This window comes from Giraffa tippelskirchi, chromosome 5 (assembly GCF_054371585.1).
Source record: "Giraffa tippelskirchi isolate mGirTip1 chromosome 5, T2T-mGirTip1v1.2.pri, whole genome shotgun sequence".
NCBI lineage: Eukaryota > Metazoa > Chordata > Mammalia > Artiodactyla > Giraffidae > Giraffa > Giraffa tippelskirchi.
Window position 1 is genome coordinate 160753793 of NC_137279.1, and position 24357 is coordinate 160778149.

General features: G+C 39.0%; 1 protein-coding gene across 2 annotated transcripts in view; it reads left to right on the plus strand.

Moving 5' to 3' along the window:
- C5H1orf87 (chromosome 5 C1orf87 homolog) overlaps positions 1 to 23232 on the plus strand; it is an 85306-nt gene extending 62074 nt beyond the window's left edge. Inside the window, exons 10-13 of one of the 2 annotated variants that reach the window (XM_081486700.1) lie at positions 490 to 560; positions 12172 to 12251; positions 15546 to 15753; positions 23072 to 23232. In XM_081486700.1, coding sequence (XP_081342826.1) covers positions 490 to 560; positions 12172 to 12251; positions 15546 to 15753; positions 23072 to 23232 — 520 coding nt within the window. Of the gene's footprint in view, positions 1 to 489; positions 561 to 12171; positions 12252 to 15545; positions 16495 to 23071 lie in introns of those variants that run through there. The other variant, XM_081486699.1, reaches the window with a different exon arrangement.
- The last annotated feature ends 1125 nt before the right edge of the window (positions 23233 to 24357 follow it).

A 24357-nucleotide genomic window follows, 5' to 3' on the forward strand; every position in this document is an offset into this window, starting at 1 on the left:
GAGACCTAACCCTTAGCCCATCGGCAGACACCAACCTCCATTCTACTAGCCCCTGCAATAATTGTGTGGGCACTTAATTTCCATTTCTAGTAGAAACACCTGAGAAGAAAAGAAAGAAAGAAAATGAAGTCTCTCAGTTGTCAAACTCTTTGTGACCCCATGGATTGTAGCCCCCCAGGCTCCTCTGTGCATAGGATTTTCCAGGCAAGAATACTGGAGTGGGTTGCCATTTCTTTCTCCAGCGGATCGTCCCGATCCAGGGATCAAACTCTGGTCTCCTGCACTGCAAGCAGACTGTTTACCATTTTAGCCACCAGGGAATCCCTGAGACACCTAAAGTAGCTTCCGTTTCCTTCACTGCACCCTTAAAGATAGAGGCATCAAAAAATTCCTATGATATCACAGTCTATATAACTTTTAAGCTTTTTGTACATTCTTTCAGAGCTTCCTACTTTGATCACAAATACGATGTTTCCTTTTCTTGCATAGATGGAAGAATTTTGTTGAGTGGCTGGGCAGAGCTTCCTCTGATTTGTCATCTGAAGAACCAGGTGAGTCTGGTTATTTTGTTCCTTAAAAGACCTCCCATTCCCAGAGTTCTTGTTGATGCTGTGACTTAGCTCCAATGGTCTGTTCATTGGATTTCACCTCATTGCTCCCAGAAATGTAAATGGATTACCAGTGAAGAAAAATTAAGAGTGAAGTTTGCATTAATGGCTATTTTTTTAGGTCAGTTAGATCATAAAAGGCATAATTCCCAGTTTTTTTTTAATTAAAGAGTTTATTTATTTATTTTTAATTGAAGGTTAATTGCTTTACAATATTGTGTTGGTTTCTACCAAACATCAACATGAATCAGCCATAGGTTTACCCATGTCCCCTCCCACTTGAACATCCGTCCCACCTCCCTCCCCATCCCATCTCTCTAGGTTGTTACTGGGCCCTGGTTTAGTTCTCTCAGTCATACAGCAAATTCCCATTGGCTATCTATCTTACATATGGTAAAATAGATGTTTTTATGTTTCCATGTTGCACTCTCCATACATCCCACTCTCTCCTTCCTCCCCCACCCCAGCTGTGTCCATATGTCTGTTCTCAATGTCTGTGTCTCCACTGCTGCTCTGCAAATGGTTCACCAGTACCATCTTTCTAAATTTCATATCTATGCATTAGTATATGATATTTGTTTTTCTCTTTCTGACTTACTTCACTCTGTATGATAGGCTCTAGGTTCATCCACCTCATTAGGACTGACTCAAATGTGTTCCTTTTATGGCTGAGTAATATTCCATCACATACATGTACCACAGCTTCTTTATCCATTCATTCATGTAGTATATCATGAAGCATTATCTAGAAATAGCCCTTTAATTTGTATGTAGTGCATTTATAAAAGAAGTTGATATTACTTATTAGAATTTCAGTTGCATAGTCCCTTAGATCTGGGAATCCTATAGCTAGGTACTTTCCCTACTAATATCTCACCAAAAAGCTCTCCACGATTTATATACAGTGGTATAATTTTGTGTGTGCTGTGTGCTTAATCACTCTGTCATGTCCGACTCTTTGCAACCCCATGGACTGTAACCTGCCAGGCTCCTCTGTCCATGGGGATTCTCCAGGCAAGAATACTGGAGCGGGGAGCCATTCCCTTCTCCAGGGAATCTTCCCAATCCAGGGATCAAACCCAGGTCTCCCACATTGCAGGAGGATTCTTTACTATCTGAGCCATGAGGGAAGCCAAGATCCCTCAAGGACCATTTTATTAAATTACAGTATATCCAATTAATATAACTATGCAGCTGTAAAATCACATGGCTGATCTAATACAGGAAGATTTCCAAGATATATTATTAAGTGAAATGATGAAGATGAATTGGGCAAAATATTTAGCAATTAACAAGTGTTAAATATGACAGGTGAAAAAATATGCATTGATATTAATCTGTTGTTGCAATTCTCTATTTAGTACATCCATCAACCATTTACTGGTTACCCTTTGGATCAAAATACAAGGCACTGAGAGTTTGGTGGGAAGTGTAGTATATCAGTTTGCATTCCAGTGAAAAACAGAAACCTCACTAGGTATTTCAAACAAAGGGAATTTATAGTAGGGGGTTGAAGGATTGGTTATTATCCATAATTAGAAGTCTGAAAGAGCAAAATGAGAATAATGAGTGTATTCATTTCCCTGGGGCATTTGTCATAACAAAGTCAGAAACTGAGTGGCCTAAAATAACATAAATTTCTTCTCTCATGGTTCTGGACACTATAAGTCAGAAATCAAGGTGTCAGGAGGGCCATGCTCCCTCTCAAGGCTCTAGGAAAGAGTGTTTTCTTGCCTCTCCCAGCTTCTGGTGGCCCCAGGCTGTTCTTGGCTTATGGTTACATAGCTACAATCTCTGCCTCTGTCTTCCTATGGCCTTCTTCCCTCTCTGTCTCTCTTTTGCACCTGTGTCTAAATCCTCCCTCTCTTTCTTTGTACAAAGACACTACTGTTCATTCCAGTTTGGGCCCACCCAAATCCATAATGATGTCATCTTAACTTGATCACATCTTAAGTTGTTTTCAAACAGGGCCTTATTAACAGGTTTCAGTGGTACCTGTTTAAAGGATATATTTCAACCCATGACCATGAGATAACCCAGATATTAGTAACTATAGAAAGCAGCTATCATCCTTAGGGCTGAAGGAACATAGAGAAAGGTGTACTATTAGCAGAACCTAGAATCTCATAGGGTGATTATAAGTCTAACAAACAAACAATGTTAGGCAGTATTACAATCTACAGAGCAACAGGAGTGTAGTGGTGCTGTTGTTGCATTGTTGTGACAGCCTGTGGCTTACTGAGAAACTTAGAGTCTTGATCTCTTCCCATTCCTATATTGCTGGAGCTGTGATTATTAAATGCTGTTAGGCGCCAAGTGGGCCATTTTGTTTGTTGGTTCTTTAGCTCAACAGGTAAGTGTCATACAAGGAAAGAAGGGATGTTATAAGAAACTAAAGATAGCTGTGCATTTGGAGTGTGTAGAACTGTGAATTTTCTCATTTCCATTTTCATTAGAAGATTCTATGATAACCTGATTAAAATGATTCATTTTTATATATACTGCCTCATATTATAAACTTGATCACATATGGAATCACAAAAATTCTATGAACTTGCTTTTAATGTGCATATGATATTTGCATATCACACAAATACTTAATGTCTGTAACTTAGACTAAGGACTAGAATCTTGGCAAGATAAACAAGAAGACAAAATACAAAATAATATTTCTTTGAAGGCTATTATTTGGAATTCAAATTGAACAACCAGATAGAAAAGAGGAAAATCCCCTCTGTGTAAGTTAACATCTCATAAAATCTCTAGATTTATCCATACAAAATGTTTCTAGCATTCAATAAGAAATCATCAGCAGTGGTATAAGAGAGGATGTGGATTTTCAAATAACTGTAATTAATATGTTTGAGAAAATTAATAAGATGGAGACTTTTCAGCAAATAATTTGAATCTATAAAAAGAATCAAATGGAATATGTAGAACAAAAAAATTTAAAAATAACTATATTTTAAAACTCAATAGATAGGTTTAACAAAAGACTGAGCATATCTGAAGAGAGAATTAGTGAACTAGAATATGATTCAGTAGGAAATATTCACATTGAAGTATGAATGAGAAAAGATGATGAAATATGCAAAAAGAGTATATAAAAGATACATAGGAAATGGTGACAATATCCAACATACATGTAATGAAGTCACAGGATGATAGGAGGAAGAGAGTAGGGCTGAAGCAATATTGAAGAAAATTATGACTGAAAATTACCGACAGTGATAAAATATCTCAAGCCATAGATCCAAGAAATGCTGCAAACTCCCATAAAGACAAATACAAAACAGCTTAGACCCCTGCAGATACAGATGTTCTAGGATCTAAAGTAGTATTTTACAAAAATGAAGTACGACCCAACTTTGAATCTCTTCACGGTGGAGCCGGTGAAGTGAGGGAGAAGAGGGGAAGCGGGAAGCAAGGAACAGGGCTCCCGCATGACTGCAGATGGGGGGAAATTAGAGGGAATGATGGTCGCACCAGAGCCCCATTGATCCCCCCAAACATTTATCGATGGCCCATCACTCAAGGTAATGCAGAAAAATGGCCAAGTTTAACCTCCCTTTTATTAAGGGTAAAAAATAATCCATAGTAAGTCCTAGTTCAGTTCAGTTCAGTCCCCCAGTCGTGTCCGACTCTTTGCCACCCCATGAACTACAGCACGCCAGGCCTCCCTGTCCATCACCAACTCCTGGAGTCCACCCAAATCCATGTCCATGGAGTCAGTGATGCCATCCAACCATCTCATCCTCTGTCGTCCCCTTCTCCTCTCGCCTTCAATCTTTCCCAGCATCAGGGTCTTTTCTAATGAGTCAGCTCTTCACATCAGGTGGCCGAAGTATTGGAGTTTCAGCTTCAACATCAGTCCTTCCAATGAACACCCAGGACTAGTTTCCTTTAGGATGGACTGGTTGGATCTCCTTGCAGTCCAAGCGACTCTCAAGAGTCTTCCCCAACACCACAGTTCAAAAGCATCAATTCTTCGGCGCTCAGCTTTCTTTATAGTCCAACTCTCACATTCAAACATGACCACTGGAAAAACCATAGCCTTGACTAGACGCACCTTTGTTGACAAAGTAATGTCTCTGCTTTTCAATATACTGTCTAGGTTGGTCATAACTTTTCTTCCAAGGAGTAAGCGTCTTTTAATTTCATGGCTGCAGTCACCATCAGCTGTGATTTTGGAGCCCAAAAAAATAAAGTCTGACACTGTTTCCACTGTTTCCCCATCTATTTGCCATGAGGTGATGGGACCAGATGCCATGATCTTAGTTTTCTGAATGTTGAGCTTTAAGCCAACTTTTTCACTCTCCTCTTTCACTTTCATCAAGAGGCTCTTTAGTTCTTCTTCGCTTTCTGCCATAAGGGTGGTGCCATCCGCATATCTGAGGTTATTGATATTTCTCCTGGCAATCTTGATTCCAGCTTGTGCTTCCTCCAGTCCAGCGTTTCTCATGATGTACTCTGCATATAAGTTAAATAATCAGGGTGACAATATACAGCCTTGACGTACTCCTTTTCCTATTTGGAACCAGTCTGTTGTTCCATGTCCAGTTCGAACTGTTGCTTCCTGACCTGCGTACAGGTTTATCAAGAGTCAGGTCAGGTGGTCTGGTATGCCCATCTCTTTCAGAATTTTCCACAGTTTATTGTGATCCACACAGTCAAAGGCTTTGGCATAGTCAATAAAGCAGAAATAGATGTGTTTCCGGAACTCTCTTGCTTTTTCGATGATCCAGTGGATGTTGGCAATTTGATCTCTGGTTCCTCTGTCTTTTCTAAAAGCAGCTTGAACATCTGGAAGTTCACGGTTCAAGTATTGCTGAAGTCTGGCTTGGAGAATTTTCAGCATTACTTTACTAGCATGTGAGATGAGTGCAATTTTGCGGTAGTTTGAGCATTCTTTGGCATTGCCTTTCTTTGGGATTGGAATGAAAACTGACCTTTTCCAGTCCTGTGGCCACTGCTGAGTTTTCCAAATTTGCTGGCTGTTAGAACTACTTGTATTGAAGGAACAGAAAAGCCAGATTTTTGGTTTTCATAACTGAAAACCCTGGCAGCAACAAGAGCTATAATGGTTTTATCTAGCCATTGGACTTCCCTTGTGGCTCAGCTGGTAAAGAATCTGCCTGCAATGTGGGTGACCTGGGTTCAATCCCTGGGTTGGGAAGATCCCTTAGAAAAGGGAAAAGCTACCCACTCCAGTATTTTGGCCTGGAGAATTCCATGGACTAAGTCCATGGGGTTGCAAAGAGTTGGACATGACTGAGCAACTTTCACTTCAAGTGTCAGGTCCAGAATCTTCTCTCCGGCTCCCTGCTTCCTTAATCTGGTGTTGGCATCATCTTCAGGCTCTATATGTTGGTGTGTTGGTGTCCAACTGCACTGGGCACTCCTGTAATAGCAAAAGAGCTCTGGGAGCTAGGCTCATCATCCCTCCACAGCACTCTCTTTTGGGAGGTCCTGCCAAGGAGAGAACTTTACTACGTAAGAAACTATAGCAGATTTCAGTTGCTTAGTTGTGTCTGACTCTTTGTGACCCCCATGGACTGCAGAACACCAGGCTTCTCTGTCCTTCACTATCTCCCTGAGTTTGTTCAAATTCATGTCCACTGAGTTGGTGATGCTATCCAACCATCTCATCTTCTGCCACCCTCTTCTCCTTTTACCTCCAGTCTTTCCCAGCATCCAGTGAGTCAGCTCTTCACATCAGGTGGCAAAAGTATTGGAGCTTCAGCTTCAGCATCAGTCCTTCTAATGAATATTCAGGGTTGATTTCCTTTAGGATTGACTAGTTTGATCTTCTTGCAGTCCAAGGGACTCTCAAGAGTCTTCTCCAGCACCACAATTTAAAAGCATCAATTCTTCAACACTCAATCTTCTTTATGGCCAACTCTCATATCCATACATGACTACTGGAAAAACCATAGCTTTGACTAGACAGACCTTTGTCAGCAAAGTGATGTCTTTGCTTTTGAACACACTATCTAGGTTTGCCATAGTTCTCCTTACAAGGAGCAAGCATCTTTTAATTTCATACACACACACGCACACACACACACATACACACACACACAGACACACACAGGACTTCCACAGTAGCTCAGTGTTAAAGAATCCACCTGCAATGCAGGAGATATGGGTTTGATCCCTGGGTTGGGAAGATCCCCTCGAGAAAGAAATGGCAACCCACTCCAGTATTCTTGCCTGGGAAATCCCATGGAGAGAGGAGCCTGGTGGGCTACAGTCCTTGGAGTCACAAAGAGTCAGACACATCTTAGCAACTAAACCACCACTACAGCTTTTCAGATGCCTTTACACTCTAAGTTGTTACAAGGTATTCAATATAGTTCTCTGTGCTACACAGCAGGTCCTTACTGTTTATCTACCAATCTCAAATAACCAATTTATTCCTCCCCACCCTTTCCCCTTTGATAACCTTAAATTTATTTTCTATGTCTGTGAGTTTTTATAAGTTTTATAAGTTCTGTTTTATAAGTTCATTTATATCACTTTCTGTTTTATAAGTTCATTTGTATCACTTTTTTAGATTCCACATATATTTGTCTTTCCCTTTTTTACTTCGCTTAGTTTGATGATCTCTGGGTCTGTTCACGTTGCTACAAATAGTATTATTAAATTTTTTTAATCAGTTTTTATTTATGATTTTATTTTAGGTTTACCTGGGAATTTTTTAGAAGTCCCAGACTGGGTTCTCACCCCCTAGAGATTCTGATATAATTGGTCTGGTGTGACACCTAGGCACTGGTAATTTTTAAAGCTCTCCAGGTGGGAGCATTTTAGCACCAGTGCTAAAGACCACTGATTTCAAGTTATTAGTGGGGGGTGTGAGGAGAGATGGTAGGGCTGGCTGTGTAACTCTCAGAATCCACTGGAAGCCCTGTAAAACCTGGCCCTTGAAACACCTGGAGATCTCTAGAAGCCAGCTTGGCCTGTTTCCTCCAATGCAAATCTTCAAGGCAAACTAGACAGATGGTTATTATTTGTCCTTCCTGCTGTGTTAGAAAGAAAAAAAACTCATCCCTACCTCGGATTTCTCAATTTCCACATGTGAAAACCATTACCTTTTAAAATATGCTTATAGGTATAGGAAGGAGAAAGGAAAGCTTAAAAGAAACCAAGGAGAGAAGCCTGTATTTTCTCCTTATGGGACTTTTAGAAATGCCAACAATAGAGAAACTGGACTGGGACAAACTCTAGGTTCTAGATCTTATATTAAAAAGAATAATGCACGTGAAAAATTCCTGGCACATAATGTAAAGTTCTCTTTTCTGGAGAAACTAGATTGCTTAAGATCACATAATAGTAACACAATGACAAACAATACTACATTGCATTGGGCATTTTTATGTAGGTAATTTTTAATTACCTACACAAATTATAATTTCAAAATGCAATTATCACTTCCTTTTCACAACTGACAAGATTAGGATCTGAAAGCTTGCAGCTGGTAAAGGGAAACATCTGGATTATATTAATAGCATTCGTACCTGATACCAAAGTTTATCTATAGCATCTGGGTTAGATATGGAAGGATAGAGAAATCCTTCCTCCTATAGGGCCTGAAAAGGAATGGGAGACACAGAAGTATACAATCAGTGGCTTTATTTTCCAAACTTCAAATTAAGGGCACATGATCATCCATTTTATATGCATTGAGTACTTATTCTAACGCTGGGTTCTGGGCCTTCAGAGATTATGAAATCACATTGCCTTCTCCATCAAGAAACTGTGGGAGAAGATTCATAATGATTTGTAAGTGCAACGTTAAGAGTCTAACAAAAGGCTTTTTAGTGCAATATGTTTATTTTATAAGCATCCTTACATAGATAGCTACCAGTTAACGTTTATTGAGTACTTGCTATGCTCCAAGTATTTGCTTTACATTTTCTAGTCCATTTAATCTTCACAGTAACCTATAGAAGGCATTATCCCCATTTTACAGAAGTGGAAACAGACACAAAGAGGACAAGTTCCTTGCCCTAGATCATGCAGCTAATAGAGAAAAGAGTCAAGCCAGGACTCAAACCCAAGGGATCTGGCTTCAGAGTCTCTATTTCCCCCCTATCATGTTATACTGTCGACTTCTACCTTTTTTTAAAATTCATTGATTGAATCATTTTATTGAAAATAGCAACAGCCAACTCAGAAACAATATGTATTTGTTAATGGCATATTTGGGGCTTCCCTGGTGGCTCAGCAGTAAAGAACCCACCTGCAATGCAGGAGCCACAGGAGATGTGGGTTTGATCCCTTGGGATTGGGAAGATTGAGGCAACCAACTCCAGTATTTGTGCCTGGAGAACCCCATGGAGAGAGAAGCCTGGTGAGCTATAGTCCATAGAGTTGCAAAGAGTTGGGTACAACTGAAGTGACTAAGCACGCACACAACGGGATATTTGAATTATGCATTAAATATTGAAGCTGAAGCTCCCAGAAATCTGTGTTGTGTAGCTGTCATATGAATTTGTACAGTAAATAAGTTGCCAACTCTGATGACAGATGTTGAGTGATGAATGAATGATGCCCACAATAAGCCTTAGTGGACTTAAACTGAAGGTCTTTATGTCTTTTTCCTGCTTCCTCAGGAAAATTCTTTCCGGCAGCAGCCAGAGCAAGTAGTACGTGGGCCGTAAAAATCCCCTGGGGTAGGGATGCCATACTCTTCCCATATAGGACCTCTGACCATAGAAAGGAACAAGAAAGGGGAAGACAAAGGTTGTACCTGATCCTTCAAGTGCAAACTCGAATGGAAAGGGAGGTGGAAGTGCTTCATTCTCTAAGAGGCAAGACCACAGGAAAAGGCCCCTTGCCACTTGCCACTCCCCAACCTGGAAAAGCCCTCTTCATTCAGGGAAGTTCAACAGGCTGATATCTCTGTTTATCTGGAACTCTCCGCTCTGTGCACATGCCTACCATGTGTTGTTTTTTTAATTTTTTTAAATTAATATATTTTAATTGGAGGCTAACTGCTTTACATGGAGAAGGCAATGGCACCCCACTCCAGTACTCTTGCCTGGAAAATCCCATGGACGGAGGAGCCTGGTAGGCTACAGTCCATGGGGTCGCTAAGAGTCGGACACGACTGAGCGACGTCACTTTCACTTTTCCTTTTCATGCACTGGAGAAGGAAATGGCAACCCACTCCAGTGTTCTTGCCTGGAGAATCCCAGGGACGGCGGAGCCTGGTGGGCTGCAGTCTATAGGGTCGCACAGAGTCGGACACGACTGAAGCGACTTGGCAGCAGCAGCAGCAGCAGCAGCAACTGCTTTACAATATTGTGGTGGGTTTTGCATACATTGACATGAATCAGCCACGGGTGTACATGTGTCCCCCATCCCAAACCCCCCTCCCTCCTCTCTCCCCATCCCATCCCTCTGGGTTGTCCCAGTGCACCAGCTTTGAGTGCCCTGTTTCATGCATTGAACTTGGACTGGTCATCTATTTCACATATGGTAATATACGTGTTTCACTGCTATTCTCTCAAATCATCCCACCCTCGCCTTTTCCCACAGAGTCCAAAAGTCTGTTCTTTATATCTGTGTCTCTTTTGCTGTCTTGCACATAGGGTCATTGTTACCATCTTTCTAAATTCCATATATATGCATTAATATACTGTATTGGTGTTTTTCTTTCTGACTTACTTCACTCTGTATAATAGGCTCCAGTTTCATCTACCTCATTAGAATTGACTCAAATGTGTTCTTTTTAATATTCCATTGTGTATATGTACCACAGCTTTCTTATCCATTTGTCTGCCGACGGACATCTAGGTTGCTTCCATGTCCTAGCTATTGTAAACAGTGCTGCAATGAACATTGGGGTACACATGTCTCTTTCAATTCTGGTTTCCTCAGTGTGTATGCCCAGCAGTGGGTTTGCTGGGTCATATGGCAGTTCTATTTCCAGCTTTTTAAGGAATCTCTCCATAATGGCTGTCCTAGTTTGCATTTCCACCAACAGTGTAAGAGGGTTCCCTTTTCTCCACACCCTCTCCAGCATTTATTGTTTGTAGACTTTTTGATGGCAGCCATTCTGACCAGCGTGAGATGGTACCTCATTGTGGTTTTGATTTGCATTTTTCAAATAATGCATTTGCAAATGCATTTGCATTTCTCAAATTTCATTTCTCTGATAATGAGTGATGCTGAGCATCTTTTCATGTGTTTGTTAGCCATCTGTATGTCTTCTTTGGAGAAATGTCTGTTTAGTTCTTTGGCCCATTTTTTGATTGGGTCATTTATTTTTCTGATATTGAGCTGCATGAGCTGCTTGTAAATTTTGGAGACTAATTCTTCATCAGTTATTTTGTTTGCTATTATTTTCTCCCATTCTGAAGGCTGTCTTTTCACCTTGCTTATAGTTTCCTTCATTGCGCAAAAGGTTTTAAGTTTAATTAGGTTCCATTTGTTTATTTTTGCTTTTATTTCCATTACTCTGGGAGGTGGGTCATAGAGGATCTTGCTGTGATTTATATCAGAGAGTGTTCTGCCTATGTTTCCCTCTAAGAGTTTTATAGTTTCTGGTCTTACATTTAGATCTTTAATCCATTTTGAGTTTATTTTTGTGTATGGTGTTAGAAACTGTTCTAGTTTCATTGTTTTACAGGTGGTTGACCAGTTTTCCCAGCACCACTTGTTAAAGAGATTATCTTTTCTCCATTGTATATTTTTGCCTCCTTTGTCAAAGATAAGGTGTCCACAGGACTGTGGATTCATCTCTGGGCTTTCTATTTTGTCCCACTGATCTGTATTTCTGTCTTTGTGCCAGTACCATACTGTCTGGATGACTGTAGCTTTGTAGTATAGTCTGAAATCAGGCAGGTTGATTCCTCCAGTTCCATTCTTCTTTCCCAAATTGCTTTGGCTATTTGAGGGTTTTTTGTGTCTCCATAAAATTTGTGAAATTATTTGTTCTAGTTCTGTGAAAAATACCATTGATAGATTGATAGGGATTGCACTGAATCTATAGATTGTTTTGGGTAGTATACTCATTTTCACTACAGTGATTCTTCCAATCCATGAACATGGTATATGTCTCCATCTATCTGTGTCATCTTTGATTTCTTTCATCAGTGTTTTATAGTTTTCTATATATAGGTCTTTTGTTTCTTTAGGTAAATTTATTCCCCAGCATTTTATTCTTTTTCTTGCAATGCCACCATCACCTTTGCCTGGAAACTCCTATTCACCCTCAGGTCCCCAGGTTAAGTGTTACTTCCTCCAAGAAGCTTTCTCTGATCCTCCACCACTCCTACCCCTAGCCCAAAAGAAATTTACTTTCACATTTTCCTTTGTTGTGTTTATGGTAGTTTGTAATTAAATAATAGTCTTGAGTGATTATTTAGCACTTACCTCCCCTTTGTGAGCTTCATCAGGGCAGGAATTAGATCCTTCTTATCCACTAGTGTATCCCCATAACCCCATACAATGCCAACCACATAGCAGAGTCTCAACGTTTTCTGTGCCTGGGTGTATATGTGTATATGTTAAAACAAAGAGACCAAGTTAAAACCATTTTTTCTTTCTTGCCCAGGAAAGAAAGGAAAGGAAATTTCTGCTACTCCAGGGCATCCTGAAGTTCCTGAGATATCTCAAGGAAAAACTGAACAAATGGTATGCAGCCTAGTATAGAACTTGGGGATGGGCTTCACCAATCCTTTGCCTTCTATTCTCTGATGATGGGTTAGGCCTTCCCTTCTGAATTTTTGATTTCCACCCAGTACCTCAATATCAGGCTATCTCTGACTTCAAGACTCTACTCAAGCAGAGAAGGGAAATAGAAGAACTCCAAGAGTGTGGTTGATTTCTGTCTGAGCTTGTATGCTTGCAGAAACTTCTCATCACCACTCAGTGACTGACTTGCCATTGGCCCCCAAATATTGAACCTATAGCATGTGAACGGGTGTCCTTCCAAAGCCTGTGACCAGTCACCAACTGCCATCAAAATAAAGGGTGGTTGTGAGGCCTATTTTAACATCTTAAATCCAGCTTCCAGAAGCAGGGTGACCTTTTCCCCAGACATCACATTTTAAAATGTAATGGGCTCTTTGATTTAAAAAAAGAAAATCTGGCAAGCAGTTAAAATTCTTTTTAATATTCTCAGCACTTAGCCAGAAGATGCAGACAAAATTGAAAAACAGCCTGAATTTCTCTGTTGTTGTTGTTTTTTTAAATGCCTGGATTAGAACATAATTCATCTTCAAATGATGGGAGGCCTCTTCATACACTTCACACTTTGAAATATTTTAGAAAATAGTATCCATTTTGGCATGCCTCTGCCATGCAAGAAACAACAGCAAATGCTTTTCTCCTTGAGTGTTAAGTCTGTTGTGTGTAAGATTATAAAAAATATATAGTTTGCTCTTTTTCTTGCCTCGTTTGAAGATTTTACTGCATCTCTGCAATAATCGATTCTTCTCACATTCCTATATAAGCAGCATTCGTTGTCTCACTTTTTAGAAATGGAAACTGAAGCAGAGGTTTGGTAAAGCAGCTTTCTGACTGTCCCAGAGAAAATTATTCATTTATGCATTCACTTGTTCACTCAGTAAACATATCCTGAGAACCTACTATGTGACAGTCACTAACCAAAACTTGCAGATACATAAATGACTATCTCACAGGCCTAGCCTCCAGATCTCTGGGGGAGGGGAGAGACACTCTAACAGACACTATCCCATAATAAGTGCTATGATGGATAAAAGGGCTACAAAGAATTGCCCCTCTCCTAGTCTGAGGCGGTCAAGGAAGGCCTCCCACAAGGAGTGAAATATGAGTTGGGCCTTGAAGGATGAATAGGAGCCCAACACATCGAGGCATAGATGGCAAGAAGGACTTTTACAGCAGAGGAAACAGCATGTAAAAGGCATAAGAGCATCAAGCAGCTTTATTTTTTTCCCAGTTTTATGTGGCTGGAGAAAAAGATACATACATCCAAAGAGAAGCAAGAATAAGAACTTAAATGATTTCAAGGGCCAAGAAAGGAATTTGGACTTCATCCTGACACAGTGGGGCCAAAACAGTATAGGGTGTGTTAGTCAGTGACTTACTTACCTACCAGGTTGAGCCTGTAATTTCAGGACCATACAGATTCTCCCATTCCCTGTCTTTAGTGGTCAAAGAGAGTGTGGCAATATCTGAAGAAATATGTAATTATTTAAAGTCAGTTCCACAACTCCAAGGACCTCTTTGAACTTTGTAAAATCATACAAATCCTATGCAAATGTGCATTTATCTGAGTAGATTATCTGAAGCTTTCATTGGATTTCTAACGTAGTCCAAAGCTCTAAAAAGTATAAGAACTCTACAGTATTTACTTTATAAAAACTTTCAGCTTCTCTCAAAACTGATTTTATAAAAGTAGAACTCTTATAATATTAATCTCTTAAAATGTACTGGTCACTGGTCATCTGTATGGATACAATTTTGTATAGCATTATATTATTTCAAACAAGATGATTCTTCACATTCCCCAGCATGGATCTACATGGATCTACTGAATTCATGTTTGTTGTTAACTTGGGCTCTTATTGAAAGTACTATTCTTTAGAGCAGTGGGATCTCCACAGCTTATATGTGAGAAGTTTGAAACAAGGATGGAGAAATTCAGGTATTTGAAAGTTGGGAGAAGCAAAGATGGTATACAAAGTGGGAGGCCTAATTCTATGACAAATTAGTTAAGAATATTTGGATTGCAACTAACATAACCAACTCAACCAACTTAATTTAGTAGATGGATAGAGGAGCATATTTTACATATATAATTATTTACAAAACAAATTGTGTATATAAAATAATTTATAATTGTTTAATATATAAACAATCATATATAATAATATATATATATAATTACATCCAACAATAGAAACGTAACAAATTAAAATCAGAGACTTGAGCTTTGAACATCATCATGACTTCTCATATCCTCTCTCTTCTCTGATATCAGTTTCATATCCCTTCTCTCTCTCTTTTCACCTCTCACCCAAAATAATATCTGTTTTCCTATCTCTGCCTTTAACTCTCACAAGTGGTTCCCAAATCACTGGATATTGTATTTATTGGCCATTTTGCATTAGATGCCCAGTCCTGCACTATGTGCTTAGACACATGATGTTTCTCTCTACAACCATATGGATCAACAGGAAGGGTAATTCCTGGAAAAGTGGGGTTGGGCAGGTCAAACAATAAATGCCCACTCTCTTTACATGGCAGGTGACAGACTGTCTTTCATGGATCTACTGAAACTCATTTGTCTATTTATTCTAAAAACATCTCTATTCTGTACTGGACATGAGTTTAGGATACAAAGATGAGCCTGACATAATCTCTATACCCTTGATCTAGTTTTCTGTCTACCATTAACCGTACAATCTCAGTAAGTCTATTCCCCACGCTGGGCCTCAGCTTCCTTTGTTAAATAAATAGGACAGGCAAAACTAGAGGTACCTTGATTCATTACAGTGAGCCCACACATCCAAGGTAACATCACATTATTGTTTAAATCACTTTTTGTCAAGAATCTCACACTCAAGGATTCAAAAGTTTTCCCACCAAGAAATTATAAGCATTGTCTATGCATCCCAATAGTATAAAACAGAGTAGAACATCAGGAAAAATCTTTGCTAGTTACAAAACCTCTGTGTAAACTCGAAATGCAAGCTGAATAATAGACACAATTTCACCCTTCCTTTAAAGAAAAAACAAAATACTCAACATAGTAGTCTATGTCCAGTAAGACTTGGCAGATATGGTCCTATAGCACTGAGGACTTGAAATCCATCCTCCAGATTTACAAGACAGACCTACAATAAATATTGCTAGTTGTATAGCCTTGTCATTGGCCAAGAAACTGGGGGAGCTCTGGGTGGTGAATGCATTACCAATGAGATGTTTGTGTTGTTTTGATAGAAAACTCCAGAAAAAGATCTGAAACCAGAAAACCCACCTGCTGAGACTTCAGCCCCCAAAGATATCCTGAATGCCTTGAAGATCAGGCCAGTCTCACAGCCTTCTGTCAGTCCTGTGATGAAAAACACATCTGAAGAATGTGAGACATGGATCGACAGGTTCAGGAAGCTAGAAAATGCCCTCTATCTGTGTGATCTGAGTAATACAGGTGAAGTGTGCAGCTTACAGCTCATACATCTTTCTTTCTTTTTTTTTTTTTTCATTTTACACTGGGATCCACAAATTTTATTTTTTATTAATTTTTGTTGGAGTATACTTGCTTTACAACATTGTGTTAGTTTTTGCTGTACAGCAAAGTGAATCAGTTATACATATACATATATCCATTCTTTTTTAGATTCCTTTCCCATTTAGGTCACCACAGAACACTGAATATAGTTTCCCGTGCTATATAGCAGATTTTCATTAGTTACCTATTTTATATATACTTGTATATTTAGGTTAAGGGCTTCCCTGGTGGCTCAGACTGTAAAGAATCTGCCTGCAATGCAGAAAACCTGGGTTCGATCCCTGGGTCAGGAAGATACCCTGGAGAAGGGAATGGCTACCCACTCCAGTATTCTTGCCTGGAGAATTCCACTGAAAGAGAGCCTGGTGGGCTACAGTTCATGGGGTCACAAAGAGTTGGATACAACAGAGCAACTAACACTTTTCACACTTTCATATATGTTAATCCCAATCTCCCAATTTATCCCACCCCTCCTTCTCCCCTTGGTAGTCATAAATTTGTTTTCTATATCTGCAACTCTACTTTTGCTTTGTAAATAAGTTCATCTGTATTATTTTTCTAGATTCCACATATAAGCAATATTATACAGTATTTGTCTTTCACTTTCTGACTTACTTCTGGCTGTATAGCAATCTCTAGGTTGATCCATATCAATGCAAATGGCATTATTTCATTTCTTTTTATGGTTGAATAATATTCCATTGTATATATGTACCACATCTTCTTTATCCATTCAAGACAACCCTCAGAATGGGAGAAAATATTTGCAAACAAAGCAACTAACAAGGGATTAATTTCCAGAATATACAAACAGCACATGTAACTCAATATGAAATAAAACAACCCAATCAAAAAATGAGTGGAAGATCTAAACGGACATTTCTCCAAAGAAGACATACACGTTGACAAAAAAAACACATGCAAAGATTCTCAACATCACTAATTATTAGAGATATGTAAGCCAAAACTACAATGGATGGCCATCATTGTCAAAAAAATTTACAAATAATAAATGCTGGAGAGGGTATGGATAAAAGGGACCTTCCAACACAGCTGACTGTAAACTGGCCACTATGGAGAACAGTATGGAGGTTCCTTAAAAAACTAAAATTAGAGCTACCATATAGTCCTACAATCCCACTCCTAGTCATATACCAAAGAAAACCATAATTTGAAAGGATGCATGCACCCCAGTATTCATTGCAGCACTATTTACAATAGTCAGGACATAGAAGCAATTATATACCTTTCTATCTGTGTTGCAGTCTGTAAGTGGACACCTCCCTTTCTTTCACTTCTTAATAAATATAATTTGTACATAAACCATGTGCCTGGCACTGTGCTGAGCACAATCAGGAAAAAAGGTAAATCAGACGTGAATCCCCTACCAGGTTGCTGACAGTTTCTCTGAGTCTAACCCACAATCCAATCATGTAACTCCCCTGATTGAAATCTTCAGCATGCCTGCTAACAGGCTGACCTCTAAACTCTTTAACAGGAGTTTGTATTCCCCATTATAATGATTAATTTGCCTTCCTCAAACGTGCCTTGCTTTCTCCTGTGGCTATGCCTTTTCTAAACCTACACCCTCGGCCTGAGCTATCTGCCTAACTACCCCACCCTCTGCTAGCTCCTCACCTTGTCCACCTGGCTAATTAGCGCCTGAACATCTTTTAGGTTGGAACTCAAGCTCTACTCCTCTGAGACTTTCATGAATTCCCCAGACAGATCTAGGCCAACTTTTACAGCTCTCAGAGTTCTTTAACACCCATTATCATATTTCTATATTGTATCTATTTGGGACTTCCTACTATCCACCCAGTAGACTACATACCTTTTTTATCATGGCACATTTCACAGTTCTGTTTGACCTTTTTTTGAGGGAACAAATAAATGAGTGAATGTTCATAAATAACTAAGCCCAAAATAGAAGGTAATAAATGCCATTAGAGGGTGGTGCTATGCGGGCATTCGGAGAAAGGAGAATTCCTTCATACTGAGGTGATCAGGAAAGGTTACATTAGTTTGAAATTGCTCATTGAAGGTAAAGTACCGTTTATATACAAAGGAATGAAATAGAGGGCCCTTTCTGGCAAAGATGCAAGTTAGCCAAGCAAAGCATTATGTATGAAGCTCAATACAAGGAATTTGGTTTGAATAGAATATAAGGGCCATTAAGAAGACTATTAAATGAAAAAGGTGAAACTATAGGATGGGATCAGATCTAGGAAGGTGTTAGATAACAAACGAAGGAATTTGGATTTAATTCAAAGATAGTGAGTAGCGTGTTGAGTTTCTAAGCAGGGATTGATGTTGGTGAAGTTGTATTTCATAAAGGTCCTCGATAGCTATGTGCAGAATGAAGGAGAAATTTAAAGCATAAAAAGAGGAAAGGATGTTATTGCAATGTCTAGGTGAGAAAGAATGAAATTCAGAACTAGGTCAGAGACCCATGGAATGGAAAAGAGGGAACAGATACAAAAATATACACACTGAAATTGTTGTACTTCATTACACACTGTGTTCATGAAGAGTTAGCATTATACATGGAGTCTAAAAATAGGGAACACGTAGTTCCATACCACCAATGGTGGTTGCCAGGAAAAACAGAGAAATGTTGGTCAAAGGGTACAAACTTTCAGTTAGAAGATAAATTTCAAGGATTTAAGGTACATCATGGTGACTCTCATTAACAATATTGTGTTGTGTACTTGAAAGCTACTATTAGAGTAGAGCTTTAATGGACTCACCATAACAACGACAACAGAATGGTAATTATGGGAGGTAAAGGATTTGTTAACTAACCTTATTTTAATAAACATTTTGTAATATACGTGTGTATCAATCATCACATTGTACACCTTAAACTTACACAATGTGATGTATTAATATCAATTACATCTCAAAAAAGAGTTAATGTGCACATTAGTACTTTCTAGAAGTGATCATATAATAATACTAATACCTTTTCATTCTCTGTAATGTTTTTGTTTCACCTTGCTTTGAATTCTAGGCCACATAAAATATAAATATCATACAATACCCAAGGACTTCTGATAACTATACCAAAGAGAGGGGGAAATGAAAATTTTAGATGAAAAATTCATCTAGCTGAATTAGAAACTCATTTATTAAACTTCTGTTATGAGCCTGGCACTGTACTAGAGGCTAGACTAAGAGGAAAACCAGAAAGGATGAGCTATGGTCTCATCAAGGAACTTTTAGGCAAGGCACAAACGCTGGCAATAGTTCAATGCCAGTAAAACAAAAATTTTAAAGGCAGATTATAGTAAAGCATTATAATTGAAGACACAAACTAGAGTTAAAGAATTCAAAGAAAAGACAGTAGAGACTTTTTTTGAAAGCACACTGTGTAATGAGGGCAGGTACTCAGAGAGGGCTCACTAGAAGAACTGGAGCTGAACTTGGAAGGAGAGGTACAGAAAACTTTGAAACCAGCTTCTGCAAAGGTTAGAAGGCGAGAATGAGTCTGAGAGGGAAGAGAGTAAGAGAGATGGGACTGAAGGTCGTGTTGAGCCAGATGGTGAAGCTGATACCATGTTGTGAATCCTGTGGGCTGGGATGAGCTTAATTCTCTACCCAGTGTTCACCAAGTTTCAACAAGAGGAGAACACTGTGAAAGCTGAAATGGATCATTTAGGGAAGATACTGGAAAAAAGGAGATCAAAAGGTTACTGAAATATTCATGAGTCTAGGTATACATATCAAAACTGCAAGAGTGGTAATGGGGTTACAAACAAAACCAAAACTCAAGCAGAGAGAAAAGATGTTTCTAAAGAAACAAATGTTGAGTCTTGATGATGGATGACAGATCATAAACTTAGTTGCTAAGAGACTCCCCAAAGACTGGGACCTTTCTCATACTTCTGAACTGTTCTGGGGAAAAACGCAGTTTTGTTGACTTTGGGGCAGATTCTGGCAGATTTAAAATCACTTTCTCATGGCCTTTTCACTATTTATGCCTGTTTTCTCTGTTTCTATGAAATTCATTAGTTCTTCAATAGCCAAGGAATGTGTCAGCCAGATCTGGAAACATCTATAACTATCTTTAATGAGGAAAGAGGATTAACTGAGGTCATCTTCTTGGTTTATTAGCCACAGTATTTAGCAGACCACCACAGCCTTCCTCTAGACATTGAGTAGATAATCCCTACTCTGCCCAATGATGAATCAGTGATCTTTATTATGTGCAAGGAAATATGTAGGGCAGGGTGTTCTTTATCCAGGATGAAGGCAGAACATCCATCATTAAATTAGCATTTCTGGGAACCTACTCTGTGCTTATTCTTTAATGGGGGTTGTGAAGAAAATATCCTTGAGGAGAAAGAATAAGGAATGACTATGAATAGCTGGTCGTGCTTTCTAAAGAAAGATGGGTGGTTGGGATAAATGTCTGAGTGACTGGTGGACTTGGAATTTTCCCAGTGAACTAAAGGCTAAATAGAAAATATTTTAGAGTTCAAAGAGGCGGAGTGCAAAGAGAGCCCTCAAGGATATTCTCGGCATGGGTCTGGCCATGGCATCACTAATTCCTCACATCAACCACTTGCTGAAAGGATTAATGTTCTTATTTAGAGAGGAGAAAGCCAAACTCAAAGTGATAAAATATCAGCCAGTGAGAAGTTGAGGCATAATTCTAACCCCAGTTCTACTGAACTTCCTGCTATACCAGACTCCCATGGCATACTGGAAAGAGCATGAGATTTTGCTTGTTGCTTTGTTAGTTTGTTTCTTTGTGTATTTTTAACCAGATTCAAGTTCAGACTTCACAAACTGCTGTCACTTTTATTCATCAAGTCTGTTTCCTCATCTGTAAAAATAGTAACTGATAATAATAAAACATACCTCCCAGGTTTGAGAAAGGATCCAGCAGATTTAAAAGTTCTTTACAAACTGTAAAATGAAGTGGATAGTAAAGAGGTTCTTACTGCTTTCATTTTGGTTCTGGTGGGATAGGGACAGGCTTTAACAACACTAAGATGGATTGTAAAGGTTATTTTATCCAGTTGTTTTGGGCATTCTCTAATGACAGCAAATCAGACAGAAATAAATTTCAGCCAATGGACTTTTTGTCTAATACTACAAATCCTCTACTAATGGTAAAGCTTAGAAGATAGAAGAAAAGGCCCCCCAACACCACCAGTGATGATTCTTATATGTATTTCTTAATATTAATTCTAATTTTTAATTAAAATATAAACTAAATTATACACAAATAATTTCTTCTAGTTAAAATAGATTCTCATGTGTTTTAAATAATGTTGATGATATAACTATTATAACTATCCTATCATAGTATCTACACTAATGAGTGCTTTATAGTTCTAACACTTTGGTAAGCACTTTTTATTTTATTCATTTTTATCCAATTTAACTATTCCTATTTTAGAGTCAAGGAAACTGAGGCTCAAAAAGTTAAGGTATCTTTCTCAGTCAGACATACTCCAAAGCTCAGGACTTATATTTCCAGAGGTAGAGTATGAGGAAATGTCTTGAAGGGTCCAACCTGGTCAAGAGCAGCCACCCCATCCAGAAAATTGCAGATGCAACTGACCAACTCAAACAAAGGTATTTCTGCAGAGGAAAGGACCAACATTCTAATAGGAGTAAGAGACCACAAACAAACCTGAAAAGAAACAGCAAACTGGACAGGATGGGATGGGGTGAGAAGGGATAGGATGATATGGAATAGGATGGGATGGGATGGGAAGGGACAGGACAGGACCAAATAAAACTGGATGGAATAAATCACATTAAGACCCCAGCTGTCTGTAGTCCACTGTTAGAAACACTCATTAGAGAGTAGTTCAGAGGGGAACATTACACTCAACTATCGTCACACGTTTGAACACAAACAGAGCTTAAACAGAGATGACAGGTGTCCACTAGAGCCCAACACTAATTGACTGGCCATGGCTTTCTACAAAATGACCAAGGGACCACTCCCTCTGGATTCTTTGAGAAAAAATTTCACAATCATTAGGACAACCTATGCAAATACAGGAGACTAGAAGAACAACATGCAAGGGATATATCCTTTACCCCTATAAAAGGTATTTTAAAGCTTGACACCTGTAGCGTAGATGTTCACAATTCATGGAAAATACTTAGAAAATGACCTGAAAAAAAAAATTAAAAAAAAAAGAAAGAAAATGATCTGAGCCCTGCTTGAAACACTCTCTTTCCCTTCAGTCTATAATACAGTATGATGATTAAATGCAAGGACTAAGCACAACCTTGAGCAAGAGAATTCTCACCTCCATGCCTCAGTTTCTCTCTCTTTGCAAAATGAGTTGTTGTGAGGATTAAGTGAGTCAATATTGGTTAAGTTGTTTGGAGGGATGCCTGAAACATGGTGAATGTTGTATATGAGTATCAATCAATATTGTTATTGTTGCACTCTAGTTAATTTTCTGCTTCTCTTATCATCCTGACTGGCTGGGGATCTTCCTAAGGTAACAAATCTCTTCTCAGTATACTCTCTATTCCCACGCACAGTATCTGACATTTATAAGCTCACAAATCGAGGCTTATCAATGAGTTATTGATTTTTGCTGTTATCATGTTCTACACTTAACACTCCTCTCTGCAACTATCAAAATCTGCTTACCCTTAGCATGAAAAGCACATAAGCATTGGTACACATAACATATGGGTACTATAGTGTATCCTGTGATAAGTACCATCTCTATTCCACAGATTTAGACTCTAAGCCACAAGAAGTTAGATGATTTACCTGTAATCACACAGCAAGCTGGAGGGAATCACAGTAAATACATTTCCAGAAATGCATAAAAGTGAGCTATTTAAATCCTGTGTGTTTAGGAATGTGTTTGGATATTTCAATAAGATAAACATAAAACCAGAGCAATTAGGAATTGTTTTTAGCAGGCACCCCACCATTTTCAAAAATTGGTCTCTCAAAGTTTTATGGCTACAAAGAACAAGCTAAAATTGTTTTAGAGTCTACCTATGGATTTTATTGGACCCCATCCCCTCTCCCCCAGATCACTGTCAAATTCCTCTCAGCATCTATGACACATGGTCAGGACTGTAAATATCTTTTTAGGATGTCATATGTTTTTTTTTAAGCTTAAAGTTTCAAAATATTAGCATTTAATTTTTGCTCAGAAGTCATTCAAACTAATGCATTTTCCTCTTTTGTGTTTTCCCCATTCTCTTTTAAAAACCTCTCACTCACCCGACCTAATGATAGGAGTCCTAGAGAAGGAACGAGCCAGACGCCTCATTCACAACTACAATCTCATTTACAACCTGTCCCTGAGCCCTCAGAAAATTGACCAAGCCTTGCGGAGCTTCCGTGCTGGAGAAAATATGCTCTTGGAGCCAGCGCTTCGGTACTTAAAGGAGCTATGATAACAAGCCCATATTGTGAGAACAGATGTTCCCTTTATCTCCCTTTTTACCCAGACACGTGTTTCTCCCCAGCCCGAGTGCAGTGGTGGAGGCACTGTCAGAATTGAGGCCGGCGTAGCTATTGTAGACACTTTGAACTTGGACTTGGTTTCTGGCTAGGATGCTTGCTCATAAGCAGCTCCAAGTGATCTGAGAAAACCAGGTTTTTCTCTTCTGAGGTGGCAAAAGCCCAATTTCTTAAATTCCTCTTATAATCTTATAAAGCTGATGATGAATATTCAAAGTTTTTTTTTCTATATTGCTGATCAAACAGTGTTTTTGCAAACTCTGCAATTCCACATAGCAAAAAACATGCTAGTTGTTGTCAACTTCCAAAAATGCCTGTCACATAAGAGACCTGAATATGTCTTTTTTGGATGAATAAGTCAATCTTTCCTCTAGTCACTATTCTAGGATTTCCACATTATAAAAAAAATAAAAGTATTAACAATGAGTTGTCTTAATACTAAGCAGCAGAAGCAGAATTTCAAGTGAGGTTTTCCAAACAAGTCTAATATTTTCTCTAGCACAAAACTAGACAGCATTACACTGTTTCCAGGGATATTTCCACAGAGTAGTGGATACAAGTTTTTAGGAGGGACTTCTGGGACAAAGGATTCTGGAAATAGGTAACTTCTTCTTTGTTTCCTCTGGTAGCAAAATCAAGCAAAACTTTCCACTCATTTGCATAGTTCTGCTCCTCCCCCAATTTGCATAATACACATTTACATTCACATCGCATACACAGGCGGCATGAGTTCATTGAAGGAAATCTAGGACTTCAGAGAAAGAAGTATTCCTAGTACTATTATTAATGCTGAGGGACCTGGATCCTGATTTTCAAATCTCTGTGTTTGGGAGACAGGGTGAAGGAGTTAGGTCACAGGAAAAAATAAATCAAAGACCTCTGCTGTTGTATCATCACTAAGTCCTGTCTGACTCTGTGACCCCATGGACTGTAGCCCACCAGGCCCCTCTGTCCATAATATTTCCCAGGAAAGAAGACTGGAGTGGGTTGCCACTTCCTTCTCCAAGGGATCTTCCCAAGCAAGGGATCAAACCCACGTCTCATGCATTTGCAGGCAG